Genomic DNA, 16,605 nt, shown 5'->3' with positions numbered 1-16,605 from the left:
TACAGATGACCTGCGTTCCACTGCTCTTGGCTCATTCCTTATTCTTCCTTCTCTTCCACATCTTTGGTTGCCCATTTCATCTCCTTGTCATCATGATGTGAATACACTTAAAATGTACCACATATGCTTTACTCACTGTAGTATTTGAAGTATTCATCTGAAAAATCAGTCTTTTTCTTGTGGAATATTGGATCCTATTTTAAATTTAAATTAATTACACAGTGTTTACATTCCAAAATACAGGACATAAATTAGCCCATGGCTGCTTTTCACTAGCCTCTTGGTTATTATAATTCTTTAGCAGCTTTTTTTTCCACTGCAAACTGATATCTTAAAATTACCATGCTTACATTAAAGCAAACAAACAACAACAACAATAACAAAAAAACAACAGGCAAAACCACAAGCAAAAATGAACTAACCAAACAAGAAAATAAACCTAATTAACTTGACCTCTGCCAGTGCATGTTCCCAATGAAGTACAAACCAGGTTGAAATTAGGTTTATAAAAATGCACTTCAATTTAACTTGCACTGAAGGAACAAATGCATCCATTAATATATGTCCAATATATGGTTGTTAACAGATTTAAAATCTCTTAAATGTACAAGTAAATAGGTTCCTAAGGCAATGTAAGCAGTCTTCATTGTAAGGTTAGTTTTGTTCCCTTCAAGCGCATGCAAAAAATGTTTGGCATGATCTGATTGCCTTAACTGACACCTCGTTGGTTTTTAATATAAAGAAGAAAAAACAACATGGAATTGGGAACTTCATTTTTTCCTTCTTTTGTTCAAGAAGACTTCTTGAAAGAAAATTCCATTACTTAAATGCATCTTTTCTTATGAAACATATACAAACAGTATTAATGTATTCAACATTTTTCCAAGGCTTTCGTTACATTGTTTTGTTCAGTTCTAGGATGTTGTGACACAGTAACTTGAAGGTGAACTTGGTCTTAAACAGTCATCTGGATCTGAGCATCCATTAGATTGTTTTTTGTAACTAATAGCTGATTCTGCCAAATGATGCATGGTATATTCCTTGTTTTTATTGTCTTCTGTTTAAGGATATGTTGACCAGGGAGCAAAAACAATATACAGTTAGAATGACTAATTGTACAGATGGTTAGAGAAGTTGGTTTAGAAGCAACTCATAAGCTGAGATTTGTTTACATAAACTTTGGCAAACATTACGCAGGGTGTGTGTTCATAACAATTGGGGATACTATTCCAGTATGACTTTACCTATTGACTCCGTGGTACTTGGAAAATTTGTCTGAGGATCTAAGTGCCTGAGTGCACTTTGTTATCTCAAGGGCTTTTTTATCCTTAGTAACTGATATGCATATTTTGGACCAAATAATTACTTTTTTTTCCATTGCTGAAATGTATTTTATGACAAACTTTGTCATGGTATTTCTACAGATGAGGATTTTCATGTTTGCTTTGATTGTTTTTGTTGTATTGCCCTGTTTTGACACAGAAAATGGCAGAGGATGCTTCTGTAAAGACTTCTGTCAGGAACTGTCAAGCAAGCAATGGGAACAACAGTATTTCTTCCCATAATCCCTCAATAAGTGTTACCCAAAATGTCAAAGAGCAAATACCGAAGTATCAGGTAATGTTTGTTACTTTTCTTGTATTTATCCCTTTTACTGAAGAAGTTCATATAAAGAGGCTTTAACTTGCATGGGCTGAAGTTATAGTTATGGTATATTGCAGGTTTGAGTAGATAGCTCAAGCTTGTCATTATCTTTAAAATGTTGTTGAGTAAGAATACATGGACATATCTTAAGGCTTTATTCTATCTTGGCCTTATCTGTGAAGGCATTACAGAAGTACTGAATAGCATTATTCATTCTGAAAATCATAGCAAATTGTCACTAGACATTTCTCTGTTCTTGCTGTAAATAGGACTGTCTGCATTTCAGGTCAGTTCTAAATTGTTGAGCATGGTGGGCCAAAGGGACTCTCAGTATACCTTACTGCAACATGAAATTTTTAAGATAACTATGTTTAAGATATTGTAGCTGTCTTCCAGTGAAAACATAAGATGAAATACTTTCACGGGAAAGAAGGATTCATTTGTATTCTCCATTCAAAATTTATTGTTGTAGCACTATTTGAAACTGAAGTAATATTGAAATAGTCATTATTGACTCTTACCTTCTTGACTATGTAGTACACTAGACCAGCTTCTGACGTCAATATGTTGGGAGAAATGATGTTTGGCTCAGTGGCAATGAGTTACAAAGGCTCCACCTTGAAAATTCACTACATACGGTGAGTGTCCTTTTCTGTGGTGTGCTCTCGTCAGGCGCTTGGAACTGATGACTCACTGAAATGGCTGTTTATCCTTTCAGCTCTCCCCCACAACTGATGATAAGTAAAGTCTTCTCAGCCAGGGTAGGAAGCTTCAGTGGAAGCAACAATAAGTAAGAACATCCGTTTTTCTTTCTTGGCACCCTGTTTCCCCTTCAGTGCTTTTGTCTTTCCTTCATTTTTCTTTTAGTAGATCTTCTGTCTCTGCTTTTAAAGTTAATTTAGCTCAAGTGGAAAGATGTTGTAGAAAACTGAAAATGGAGGCAAAGAAGTGTTGACTTGATAGATCTGTCAGGCTATTCAAGTTTCAGAAAAGGAAACATTTAGTTTCTGCTGCTAACTTTGTCCAAGGCACGCAACAAGCTTCAGAGATTATATGACTTATACTTTCAAAACTTCTGTCTTTTCTTGCTGCCAGGAGTGTGCCACCCTGTGTGTCGAAGCAGCTTTATGTTCATGCAGTTTCCTTTAATGTTAACAGAACATGCACTGTTTCTCACTTGTTTCCTTTTTGTCTCAAGACTTGCAAATTTAAATAAACTGAATCCCACGTGTGATTCGAAGAGGGGATCTACATAGAATATCAGTAAATATTACCTTATAATTTCAGTAAACATGCTGGTTCCTTCAGTTTTGTTAATCTTCAGCTTTTATTTGTTTTTTTTTTTTAATAAAGTGAACCTAGTCTTCATGCTGATATTAATGACTGTTGATTGAGTTAGAACCTCCCTGTTTTTCACTTGGTTTTCTCATAGCTTACAGGATAGCTTCGAATACATTAACCAAGATCCCAGCCTTGGAAAGCTGAGCTCTAATCAGAATGGCTTGGGTACCTGTCGCAGTGGAAGTAATTTAGGTAAATATTTCCATATTCTACGTCTTTCTGATACCATGATACCATCTGTTCATTTAGGGTTGGTCTCTTTTTTTTTTCCTCCTGTGCATCACTTTTTCTTTTTTTTTTTTCCCCTTTGCATTGTGTTTTCTCTACATTGCTTTTGTTTCCTAGGTGTGTTACAGCTGTGTAGCAGCAAACTGCTGCAGGGTGTGTCTGAAGGAGGTCCCCTCCGGCTCATCCGCAGTGCTTCTTTCTTTGCAGGTTTGTGTGGAATGGCAACCAAAGTGTGACCCATCCATAAGCACACACAAATTCAGCTCTTTCTGAATCCTTGCAAAGAATACATAATCACTCTCTAGAAATAGAAAGGGCTAAGGTGACAGCAGAGATCTGGCTTTATACTCTAAATTTTTCTTAAAAAAAAAAAGACCCTAGATGGATAAATTTTTTTGTTCATCTTTTGTTTGTAATTCCAGTATTGTACTTTAAAGCAATGTGTCTAATGAGCCCTTAACATTTCTTAGAGAACTTATGTTTCCTGCCTTATGGCTGATTTCTTGCTAGTGTGGAGGTGTCTTGCTTTTTCTTATGCCTTACTACTTTCCTAAAGTATAAGTATATATTTATTTAATAATAATAAATATATGCTTTAGGTGTGTGTATATATGTATATATATAAATGGCAGTAGACTTTCCGTATTACTTCTTGAGCTAAGTGTCAGGAGCGTTAAGGTTTTTGCAATACCAGTTCCTTTACACAGTGCCCTTTTACAGGCGTATGATGATCCATGCAGGTGTGTAGATACTGGGCTCAATTAGTTTTGTTAATGGTAAAAATGTGAACTAAAATGCCAATGTGTTTCTTCACAGCCTTTGCAAATCTTGCATGCTTTACAATTCTGGTGACTCCACTACTAACACCTCAATGTAGCACAGCATAAAGCGAATGTATCTTACTTGTGAGGCTTTGTAGTTAATAAATCAACTGCTTGGAGAGTGAATCAGAAGCTTAATGGACCTCATGTCTGGCTATTCCACTGTAACATTAACTTCTGTAGTATTATAACCTTGCACACAAAACAAATGTTAAGATTAACAGATGGGAGTACCACTAGTCTGCTTTTTTGAAGTGTATCTGATTTCTGGTGAAAGAGAATTCAGATTCTCAAGCCTCTTAGTGAAACTTTTAGATTGGGTAAGTAACTAATTTCCTCGGGTAAAATAAAATGATTATGGAGCATGGAGTTTGCTACTGCCTCTGCTCCCAACATACTGTTTATTTGAAGTAACATTTCAGGATGTAACTTCAGTATTTTATGACCTTTAATCTTTAACATTTTTTTAAAATGCTGACAGATAATACAACAAATTAGGTAACATTTTTTTTTTTTTCCTATTGATCTGTTTGTTTTAGCACATAGTACACCTGTCGATATGCCCAGCAGAGGACAAAATGAGGACAGAGACAGCGGCATTGCTCGCTCAGGTATCTGCTGTTTGTCTTGTTTGCCTACTTTTGTAATTGCATTACAGTTCTTTGACTTGTTGGATCACCTGGAATTTAAGAACTGAAATCCAATTTTTGTTTTGCATCTATTGAGTTTTCTTTCTGCTTCCCTCTGCCTTTCTGCAAGAATATTCTTGATTATTATTATTATTATTTTACAGCCATAACGTTCTGGCTTTTTACTGTTTTATAAGCCATAGAAAGAATGGGCTGGAACTTCTACTGTAGCAAGGGAACTGAAGAGAAATTAGCACTGAGTAGAAAGAGGAGGCTGGGAAACTGAGGTCTATCTAGTCTGACTAGAGTGCAAGCATCTCCTGTCTCAGAATGCTTTTACTGAGAATAAGACTGGTTTTAGCATGTTCTATCAGGGAAGATCTCTGACCCTGTAAGTAGTCGTGCCCTAAGATGAGGATAGTTGTTTAAATTAATTGTGCCTCTCTTTTTGCAGTGAGTTAAATGAAAACTATTCTAGCTGTATCACAAAGATCAGCAAATGAGAACGATATTTATGTGAATTTGTTCGGCAGTGTATTAAGTATTTAACTGACAGTAACATTCAGTGTGTTTGGGTTTTTTTTTTTCCTTTTTTTGACAGCATCTTTGAGCAGTCTCCTGGTTACTCCTTTTCCATCTCCAAGCTCTTCATCATCATCTTCTAGCAGCTATCAACGTCGTTGGCTCCGAAGTCAGACAACCAGTTTAGAGAATGGAATTATTCCAAGATGGTGAGTGTAACACCTTTCTGCTTACCGCAGCTGCTTGGCAATAATTTAAGCTAAATAGAGCTTAGACCTCTTTTCTTTAAAATGAGAAATTGTGGTTTAAAAAATACTGGCGATTCATTCTGACTTGCTTGTCCTTTTTATGTAAGATAGCCTATATGAAGAAATACAATATGAAGAGCTACAAGGCCTGAACGGAAGTATACTCATTTTTAATGAATGGATAGGCCGTGTCAAAAGACCTCACTCTGAAAAGTAAACTGTTTCTGAAGGAGCAATCAACTGAGATGAAAGTCTGCAACAACACCACCGCCTTAATTATGTTATATTATGATGTCTGACTTATTGAGCATTTACTGAAATCTTGGAGTAATAGCCCAAGATGGCTCCTTTGGCTGGTACAGGATATTCCTGGTGTGACTTCTGCCAAAACAGAGGAAAGAGGGAGGAAAAGAGCTGGGATTAAAAAAAAGACTGGCTTTTGTTTTGGAATTGCATTAGCTTTTGCAGCTCAGTGGCACAACAAAGCATGGAATGCAGCAGATCTCTTGTAGCTAATAAGCACATTCTTGTCTTGTTAGCTGCAAAATAGTGAATGGGTCTTGGTTATCTGCTCATATGTGCTCATCTACCTGCACCCAGAGACAGTGTGGAAGTAAAGGGAAATTACGAGCAGTTTCTACTGTTGGGCTTGTCTCTCTTTGCTGTCTTCGGTTAGGAGAATCTTAAAAGCTGCCGGTTGAAATGTGGTCAGTCAAAAATAAACACACATGCTTTTTGAAAAGCCCAATTTGAAGTATGTCCTAGTTCAGAATTGACTTTTTCTTACTTTCAAACCTACAACCATTTCCTTGGATGTTCTTGAAGAAATATTTGTAATGTTAATTGTGCAATTGTGCTCACTTAGTGGTCATGCTTTCATAAATCACTCTTGAAATTGAGAATGAGCTAACAAACATCTTGCTTTCAGTAAATGAAAACGCTCCTTCGTCTAGTTTCCTAGAGCAATAAGGCTATGCATATATGCAAAAGAAGTTAAAACATTGAGAGAGAATTAAATTATTCCCTCTTTGAAATAATTGAATTTAACACTTCAAGTAAGAGCGTGCTGTTGAAGTGTCAGAAAAATAAAACATTTTTTTTTTAAAGGGAAGTGGGCTTCTTCTTCACTACACTACCCCACTCCTAATGGGCTTCTTATTCACTAGTGGGAATAGCTTTTTTTCTATTCCATGCTGGAGAATCCATGTTGTGGGGAGATCTTGGAAACAGGACATTATTAGTTCAACTGTCTAGAATTACCTTTGGTTTAGGGTTCTTTCTATGCCAAAAGGCCTCTTTGTAATACGTACTTGTTTTACAATCACTTGATGGAGAAACAATAGGTTTCCAGCTGAATACTTCAGTGACAACAGAGCTTACATTTCAGTTTGTACGGCCAAGGTTTCACTGAGTGATATTTTAGACCAATAGCTCAGAAAATGAGATGTGTAGCTAGAACTTCATGTGATCAATTGGCAGACAAGCTAGATCAGCAGCTTTGTTGAAAGGCTTTTCTTGCAGACTGCTATTCTTCAATTTCTGTTCCTGGGAAGCAGTACAAATACTTGTGGTGTTTCTAAGATGTTCACTGACCCATCCTTTCCAAACTTCCTTGGGAATTTTGTCTCTGCATTCAAGTTCCTGAAGTTCAAATGAGGTTATGTTTTTGTCTTCAGCTCCAGTTTCCCACAGACTGTTTTTACTGGGGTTTTGTTTTGTTTATTTTTTTCCTATATCCCTGGACTTGTACCTTTGTGGTGAGAAACCTTTTTGTGTATATAGCTTTAATAAACCAATTAAACTGTAAAGCGCTTATTTTTAGAATAAACCTAGAATGGAAGCTTAGGATTCAGACTTTCATCTTGATAATTGCTCCATAGTGGCTTAAAAATGTGACAAGTTTCATTTCAAGATAATTCTGATATTGAAAGCTTTCAAGCATTTAATTACTGCTTACTGACACTGTAGATTTCACTCATAAATGAGGTCCAAAAGCAAGCTACTTCTCTATAAGCTGCTGCTGTGGATGTGTCCATTTCTGTTCCTGTGGCTTTTCTGTACTTAGCGTTCTCTCCTTATAGTAACTCAGTGTGGATTAAAATCAATTTTTCAGCTAGAACGTTCCTTCCAAAAGAAATATTGACCGATATGTTTTACTTACTGGTATAAGATACTTGAAGATATTTTATTTCAGTTTTACGTAAACAGTCAAAGGAGACCAAAGAATAAATTTCCTTGTAATGTATGTAGTGAAGGATAGAACACAAAAGACTTTTCTATACTTAGCTAAGTGTTCTTAAAAAATAATAAATCTATCTTTTAGGTCAACTGAGGAAATGTTTAGTATGGCTGATGAGAGCTGCAGCTCCAATCCTGCAATGGTCCGCAGGAAAAAAATTGCCATCAGCATCATCTTCTCTCTGCCTGAAAAAGAAGATGCACAGAGAAACTTCCAAGATTTCTTTTTCTCTCACTTCCCTCTCTTTGAATCCCACATGAACAAAATGAAGTATGCAATAGAAAAGGTACAGAACTCTGGTTTCTTTTAGTGTGAAAACATAAGTGTCAAACAGAATGAAGTATTCTAGAGACTGATAGATGAAGAGTGGGAGATGCGTGGTTTGCAGCTTCCCTCTCTCCTTATACAAGTAGTCTTGAGCCTGAGCTCAGTGTTGGAATTTAGCATTTGCTAAAAAGGAGGTGTGGTTTCCTTTCTAGTCAGAAAGAAAATGGAGAGTTTTCTGCTATGGGTGTCTTTTCTTTTGTTCTCGTCATATTTCATACTGAGATTGTCCTGACTCCCTAGAGACTGTGGAAATGATGTTCTATCCTTTTCCTGCTGTTACTAAAAGAGTGACAACACGTTTGTTGCTGCCTTCCCCTTACTCTCAGCAATGTTTTATTGTCTCCCCTTGTTTAGTTCCAGGGATTGGTCTTCCATCGTGAAGTGGAGGGAGGTTGGCAGCCATTGCTGTCTTGAGTGGCTGCATAACAAGGGGGCTAGATCTGAATTATTTTAATGTTAACAAAGCTTAAAAAAAATGGAGAATTCAAGTCCTTTAAGAAGCTGTTTTGTGTCTTTAACTCTTAATCAAGGCCATGATCTCATGTAGAAAAATAGCAGAATCCAGCCAGAGAGTGCAGGTTTATATCAGCCGTGTCATGGATGCCCTGGGAGAATTCAGGTGAGTTGATGGAATTCTGACTTACAAGGAGAGCTGTTCTCATGGAACTCTAAAGATATTTGTCACTTTGAATCGTAAGCAATTGATTGCAAGGTTTTGTAATTTAGCTGGTCTTGAATTTATTATGAATGAACTTTTTGTGCTGAGTATGGCGTAAATATTTGTAGAAAACTTAAACAAAACTGTTTTAGACATTTTCAGAAGGAAAGTGAAACAAATACTTTGTTTTGCTCAGTTGTGCTTTGGACCATCAGTTCTTGAAGACCTTGTCAAGAGCTGACTTTTGCTGATGCCTGTGCAGTCAAGTGGATTAATAGTTATATTCCGACAGATCAGTTGTTCACTGCTAACAAGATGCTGGGCAGTGGAACAGGAAAGTTGCTGTGAACTTCTTTTTGATACTTGAGGGAGAAAGGGGCAATCACACTTCAGGAAGGCAGGCCAACAGAGAGACAAGGCATTGGTGGAATGGAGGTTCTGTAAAGTCCAGGACATGGAATGAAATCACTGCAATGAATAGAATGTTATTCCCCCCACAGTAAATGATTTGCACTTCTCTAACTACAAATACACAGAGGAGTGCAAGAGAGGGAAGGAGGAGATGTGATTTGTATGAAGACCTTGTTATTTGTACAGACTAGTTTTGTGGGACACTGGTAGTTGGAGATGTTTTCCAGGCAATCACATTTTCTATCTCCTAGCTCTTACATAAATAAAAAACATTGGGCAACAGAAGAGAAAATGTTTTTTACATTTAGAATTAGCAAATACATGTTAACTCCTAACTTTGGGGGGATATTTTTTTTTCTTGAGCAGAATTACCATCTGGAACCTATATTCTGTTCCAAGGATTGCAGAGCCAGTGTGGCTTAATATGATGTCCAACACCCTGGAAAAGAACCAGCTATGCCAGCGTTTTCTTAAAGAATTTACATTTCTGATAGAACAGATCAACAAAAATCAGTAAGCTTTCCACCACTCTATATCTCCCACCATCAATATTTCCTGAAAGCCTGTGTGCTTCCCAAAGCATGTGGATATGTTCAAGCACTTAATGTGATGTTCTATTGCCAGTGTTACTTTGGTCATGTTACCTTCTTTTTCCTAGGTTCTTTGCTGCTTTGTTAACTGCGGTGCTGACGTATCACCTGGCTTGGGTCCCAACAGTAATGCCAGTTGACCATCCTCCTATAAAGGCCTTCTCTGAGAAGCGTACTTCGCAGTTTGTGAACATGCTGGCAAAATCCCATCCATATAACCCTCTTTGGGCACAGCTTGGTCAGTGAAAAATTGAAAGCTTCAGGTTTCTCTGTCCTCTTCCAATCCACACCTCTATCCACTCCTCTTCCCAAAACTACTTGGAAGCATGAATTCCTCTGTGTTGTGTTAAAATAGATGTTCTTTCTCAAGCTAGACCTGGGGCTACTATAGCTAAGCTTTGCAGTGGTTGCTGTCCTCTGCTGCTGACTTGAAGAACTTGAGTGGTAGTAGAACTCTGGACAGAGTTAATAACAGATGTCTTGAATCAAGCTATGCAAGTGTATTTGAACACCTGTTAGCATGGCTTGATTTTCTTTGTTGGTTCTTTGTTGTTCTCTGTAGCACTGCTTGGTTAGAAACTTATTTATTGAGAAGGGTGCAAGTGCTGTGAATGACCTGAGCAGTCTGGGAAGAATAAAAGGAAATGGGCTGGATGGAGAAAATATAGTCGAGACTGTCCGGGCTCCCTTTTCTTCATGGACACCAAGAAGCAGAGCAGAGGTCTAGCAACTAGCAGTGCCTGCATTCATTCAGAGTTGCACGAATGGGGCTTCAGATAAGATTTCTCTTTATGCCCAGCTCCTCATGCTTTTCTCTAATATTACACAGCTTTCAAATTATCTTGATACAGGGGATTAATTGAATCAAAGAAGTAGGTGAAAGAGAGCTGAGAGAATAATGCTGCCAGTGATCTAACCTTGAAAATTCTGGTGGGCAGCAGAACTGTTAGCGGTCTGGGCAGCAGGTGTGAATTTTGCATCAGATCAGCCTTAACTTTAAATGATATACTGTAATGGCATATAAAGCAACATGTGGGCACACCATGGGCTACCATCTCTTTCTTGCTTATTGTCTATCTTAGTTCTCTGGGAAACTAGGAATTGTTACCTCTGAGATGAGTTGTGGAAGTGTTTCCTGGTTTAGCATGTCATGTAACACATAGTAGTAATGGGTTAGATTTCCCAGGGAGGAAGGAGACAGAAGCTTGCTCAGTGTGTTGAGGACGGAGCCAGGCCTGGGTGTATACGAACTAGGTGAAGTGGAAGTGTGAAGTAGGCAGTAGGTCTTATGGTGACTCACAGAGGTACCACAGGTGACTTGTCAAGAAATCGTTTCTTCCTCTTGCCTTCCTAAGCTGTGTGTTGCTATTAGCACGAAAAAAAGCTCTCAAATGCTGTCTGACTTGGCTTTGTTTTTCCAAAGCCCAGAAGCTAGTGTCAGGTGGTTGCAGTAACTGATGTGCGAAGTAAGATGTTGCCCTCTGCTGGTCTCTTTCTTTAGAAACGGTGGAGGAAAAAAAAGCACAAGGCCTATGGCTTTGAAATGGAAATGACTTCTTATCAAGTATTTTTATGTAGCTGCTTTTCCACTTTCAAAGCTATGTTTCTACTGTATACTCACTGCATTTACATATTGATACAACTATAGGTAATGCTGTAAATAAGACATAGTCTTTTAAATGTGAGCTTCGACCCAGTGTGCTTTACAATTGTATGTTTTGATGACTGCAGTTTTGAATTCTACAGTCTTATTAATGTCATATTTAAAGTAAATTGTGTAAATGAGCACAAAGCCTGAATCTGATTTCCATAGTAACTGTACTCGACTTGAAAGAAAACATATTCTGTTGCTTTGCTGAACCGCTAGCCCTCATGGCCTACCAGGCACTGATTTTAATGAAATTCCAACTGAATAGTCTGTAGCTCAATTTCTAATACTGAAGAATCAATGTCCTTGCATGTTAATCCGTGGGACTGTTTGCAAGAGCTCCCTTAACTGGGGGAGGACAGGATAGCAATGTCGCTATTCTCCATTGCATTGCTTGCATCATGGGAATTGACAGATCTTGGCAGGGGAGACCGCAAATGAGAGTGGTAGAACTACTGTCTTATCTGTGCTTCTCCTGCAGGAATGAAGTCAGGAGCCTTACTACTTCTGAGTCCCTTATGGCTCAGAGGAGCTTAGGCATGCACTTTCTTTCACTGCTTTACCCTTTCCCATGTTGAAACCACGAGAATGGTTTTATCTATATGAGGATTTGTATGTTTAACAGAAAAGAGAAGAAAAAGCGACTGCAATCAAACAGAATATCTATGTGAGGGGAATAAAAAATAGCAGTAAATCAGGAAATAGCATAGCTGCCTTCGGAGAGAGGCATTTCTTTCTTCACCATCTGTTATGTCAGTTTCTACATGATAATATCTTGTAGCCATTTTATAAATAAAAATCTGAACAGAAAGAAACTGAATAATAACAGCCAAACCCTGACAAGAACACCAAAAACCTTCTGGGTGCAAACAAAGTGTGGGAAATGTCAAGGGATTTCTTTTGTTATTCTGTGCTTTAAAATCCTCTAAGTGACCATGAAATAAATTAATTGTTGTCTGATTTCTGTCTGTAGTGAATGCTGTTTCAAAATATATTCCACGTGGAATTCTTATCTTCCTCTCTAGGTGATCTCTATGGTGCCATAGGCTCTCCAGTTAGACTGACTCGAACTGTTGTTGTTGGGAAACGTAAAGAGTTGGTGCAGCGCTTGCTCTATGTTCTAACTTACTTCATTCGGTGCTCTGAGCTACAGGAAAATCAGCTGACATGGAGTGAGGCAGCTGGAGAAGAAGAACAAGTATTAAATGGAAGCAAGATCACAACTGCACTAGAAAAAGGAGAGATAGAGGAGTCTGACTATGTCGTTGTCACTGTCAAAAATGAACCTGCCCTCGTGCCTCCAATCCTACCTCCAAAGAACGATCGAAGTAAGAACCATACTGTTGCAGAGTGGGTGTATAACCCAAAAGGCACTTGCACTGTGCCAGCCTCTTCAGAAGAAAAGAAAGAAACAATAGGAAAAGTCAGTCAGAATTCTGAAATGTCTGTTGACTGTCTAACTAGCACTTTATGTAAAGGAGCAACTGACAGTGAGAAAAGAACTGTGACTGATACAAGAACTGTGCCCTACCACTTTGAAGAGCCATCTAATTTGGAGGATATAACGGATGTAAGGAAGAACAAAAATCAGAGTGAAAGGAAAGTGGAAAAGCAGTTATCTAGTAGGTCGTCTGCATTACCTTGTCCTGAAAGGTCTGGCCACAGGAGTTCCCATTTAGAAAAGGTCACCTTTCAGATTGGAAGCTCTGCATCACCAGAGTCAGACTTAGAAACTCGAAGGAGAGAAATGGAAAAGAATCTAAAGGCATTGAGAAAAAATCCAGAGGTAGTAATACACTGTGCCTCAAGTTCTACAAATCTGACTGTGGATGCTTCCCAGAATCAAAAAGAAAGCTGTGAAGCTGCCTCTTTGCCACACAGTAAGCATAGTATTTGTTACGCACAGATCCCATCTTGTGAGGGGCAGGGGAGTATGCTTAATAACCAACGTATGGAAAATAAAGGAACTGAAGTATATTTAGAGAACACATTATCAGGTGAACTACTTTTGTCAATTGATAACATAGAAACTGTTACATTGCCAAGTGTAAAAGAAACTAGAACTTCATGCTCTGGCAATCTGGAGAGCTGTTCACCTGGCTGTGTAGAAGTAGATTCTGCTGTCAAAAAAGAGTCCCCTAAACTAGGTGCTAAAGATGTCCCCTGTGGGGATGCTAGAAGGAAAACTCCTTTCAGAGTTGAGGGAGACATTCCAAGGAATGAGAGTTCAGACAGTGCTCTTGGAGCCAGCGATGAAGAAGGTGATTGTTGTATTCCTGATGAAGTGCGTCACGATACTGTCAGCAAACGACTTGAAGAGTTTGCAGAAGTGGAACTTCCTTTACCAAGGTAAAGGAGTTTAAATTAACTTAGAACTGAAGGGAGTCAAAAGTTTTTGGTACATTCAGAGTATTCAGAATTAGAAGTCTGAAGGCTGCTGGGATTAAGTTGCTTGCAAACAAATCTGTAACAGACACAGGTACTGCATTTCAGGTTCTTGTTAATAGAACTGGCAACAAGATGACCAAGATCAGGCTGTTATTTGCAGTGATTTTTTTTTGTGATAATGTTCTTTGGATGTTTAATAAAAGTGATGAGGCTAGTTGCTTGAAACACTTAGCGTAGACTATCCTATTTGAAGACCAGCAAATTGCAGTGTTACTTAAATGATGATGATTAAATGCAACTTGGAATAATAGCATCCCATTTGAAAACTTCTGAGCTTTACAGGTGCACGTGGAGCTTTCTGATGCACATTAGGTATCTAGAAAGATTTTGCTGCTTGAGCTGTGTTTGAGAACTCAAGTATAGCAAACCTGTTAAACATGGTAAGACAGGGATCATACATAGCATAAGCTCTAGTGCACGTGGATTTGCCTTTTCTGAAATTTGAAGGAATGGGTACAGAACTGAAGTTACAAAATCATGGTTTCAAAGAGCATTAGTAATTGATTCACCATATTTTCAGTACAGTTATTGATTAAAATGTGCAGTAAAAGCACGCGGAGGGGGTTAATCAAACGTTGATTATAATCTGAATGGAGTCTGTCAAGCAAGAGTCCTAGCTGCTTTCTGTTGTTTTTATTTCAGATCAAACACAGTCAGCAGACAGTGCGTGAAAAACTTTGGAAGATCACTTCTGGGTGGTTACTGTCATACGTATGTGCCTGATCTAGTGCTGCATGGAGTAAATAATGATGAAAAGCTTAAGCAGTGTCTACTAGCAGACCTACTTCATGCAATGCATGTGAGTTAAAGTACTGCTCTGAGTCATACAAACATGGTAGTTTGTATTTTAGAACTTGCTTTGTTGTTGTTGTTTGCTGTTTCTTAACAGCCACACCTGACATACCATCTTTCTTGAAATAAAACCCCTTAAACCACTGCATAAGAAACCTATTCATACAAGAATCACATTTTCCCTTATATTCTCTTCGGTTTTCCCTGAAAAGATAAACACAGGGAAATATGGTTGCAACTTGAAGTTGTAAGGGAAAAATCTCTGAAACCACTTATTTTCCATCACAATTGGAGACAGTTATCTGTATTGGAATTATTGTATTATCTGTGTTGGAAACAGCTTGCCACTTCATGGCATTTGTTGCAACGCAGATAAGTCTTGTGGAAGCATGTCCTATATTAGACTGTAGCAGAAATGACCGACTGTAGATAAGATTTTTGTGGCATTCTTACTCTTAGGTACTCCAAGTGATTAATTTGTAACTAATCCTCCACTAAAGTGACATTGAGTGCATCTAGTATGTAATTTTACATGTTTGTCTAGTGATTGCTCACTGCTTCTTTACAGAGCAATTAAGAATTATCCTGCTGAAATGACTTCAGTGCTGTGTCCAAAATAGTGACATGTACAATTTATTTCTAAAGGTCAAATTGTTTTAATATGATACTGTTTTTTTGCGTATATATTATCTTCATTGTGTGTAGTGAAATCCCTCACAAATATGAAACATCAAATTTAATTTCATTACCACTGCATGGGTGTAATTAATACCCCATTCATTTTGGAAGAGCTTTTGCATTGAAGCTGGAATACCATTGGTGAAGAAAAGGTATTGGAGTTGAGATTGTGAAGCACTACTAAAGAAACCTATTTAAATGCCTTTATCAGATTGGCGCTTTATATTTAACAGTGTTATGGATGTCAAATCTGTCTCTGAAACTGGTATTCTGTCTCATTTTGCTTGAGATACTTTTGTTTTCCTATTGGACAAAAACATTCACTTGGATCACTTTATTGCCCCTTGCCCCAGCAGCAAGCTAAGTTGTGAAAATGTGTATGAAAGTGTGACATAATGTTAGTCTTGTATCTATTGCAGCATCCAGTGCTAGATGAACCGATAGCAGAAGCTGTCTGTATTATTGCAGACACAGATAAATGGAACGTACAAGTAGCTACAAGCCAGAGAAAAATGATGGACAATATGAAGTTAGGCAAAGATGTCTTGGTGTCAAGTCAAGTATCCAGTTTACTGCAGTCTATTTTGCAGCTTTATAAACTCAACCTCCCAGCTGACTTTGTAAGTATTTCTTTATTGAAAACCAAAGCTAATGAAAATTGTTTAGCTTGTTAACAAGTGCAGAGTCTTGTACGCTGTGCGTTTTATTAGATCCTGTCAGGTATTAGTTTATCGGCCGAGGTAAGTTGGTACAACGTATTTAAAGAAACAAACAAAAACAAGCAAACAAAACAAAAACAAGTTACAGTTCAGTTACTCATGATGCTTTTCAACTTGTTGTAGGTTAAAGTTGACTGCTCCAAAGTAGATGTGACAGAACTAAAGTTACTTAGGCAATTTTAGCATGGCCCTCGTGTACTTACGATTAGGGTTGTTAAATTTGGCTTAGATTTTTTTTTTTCTTGTAATTTTCTCAGTTCTGTGCCTTTGGAAACTTTGTCTACCTAAGCCAGTTTCTGTTTTTGGGCTATTCCTTTTTCAAACAACAGCTAGTGGATGCCTTCTCTTTTCCCTCCCAATATGTATACCTGTGCATGTTTACCTGACCTTTCATACATCTTCTAGTCAACTCTGTCAGTCAGTCCTGCCTTGGATCACCTTGCTGACATGTTTCCCACTAAATTTCTGGGAGGATACTGAAATCTGAAAGTGCTTTGGGTTGGAAGAGTTGTAGAGGAGGACGTTATTTTTCTTATAGTGCATAATGGTTATCTTACAGTATCCTTTCCTGTCCTTAGTCATAGAGTTCACTGGAGCAAATGGGTAGCTCTTTGAGTTGCTGTAATCAGCCAAAACTGCAAATTACAAGCAATAATTGTAAT

General features: G+C 37.9%; 1 protein-coding gene across 4 annotated transcripts in view; it reads left to right on the top strand.

Annotated features, from left to right (window-relative positions):
• Positions 1–16,605, top strand: part of FNIP2 (folliculin interacting protein 2) — a 44,986-nt gene that overhangs the window by 20,629 nt on the left and 7,752 nt on the right. For 2 of the 4 annotated variants that reach the window (XM_072334689.1, XM_072334687.1), the window contains exons 3-16: positions 1,483–1,617; positions 2,182–2,282; positions 2,363–2,434; positions 3,077–3,177; positions 3,331–3,420; positions 4,574–4,645; positions 5,265–5,394; positions 7,757–7,958; positions 8,530–8,618; positions 9,435–9,581; positions 9,727–9,896; positions 12,332–13,655; positions 14,397–14,553; positions 15,644–15,844. In XM_072334689.1, coding sequence (XP_072190790.1) covers positions 1,483–1,617; positions 2,182–2,282; positions 2,363–2,434; positions 3,077–3,177; positions 3,331–3,420; positions 4,574–4,645; positions 5,265–5,394; positions 7,757–7,958; positions 8,530–8,618; positions 9,435–9,581; positions 9,727–9,896; positions 12,332–13,655; positions 14,397–14,553; positions 15,644–15,844 — 2,991 coding nt within the window. The remainder of the gene's footprint in view (positions 1–1,482; positions 1,618–2,181; positions 2,283–2,362; positions 2,435–3,076; positions 3,178–3,330; positions 3,421–4,573; positions 4,646–5,264; positions 5,395–7,756; positions 7,959–8,529; positions 8,619–9,434; positions 9,582–9,726; positions 9,897–12,331; positions 13,656–14,396; positions 14,554–15,643; positions 15,845–16,605) is intronic. The other 2 variants (XM_072334690.1, XM_072334688.1) reach the window with 1 other exon arrangement.

This window comes from Excalfactoria chinensis, chromosome 4 (genome assembly GCF_039878825.1).
Source record: "Excalfactoria chinensis isolate bCotChi1 chromosome 4, bCotChi1.hap2, whole genome shotgun sequence".
In the NCBI taxonomy this organism is placed as follows: Eukaryota; Metazoa; Chordata; class Aves; order Galliformes; family Phasianidae; genus Excalfactoria; species Excalfactoria chinensis.
The sequence above is the reverse complement of the archived record's forward strand: the minus strand, read 5'-3'. Positions and strand labels throughout refer to the sequence as shown.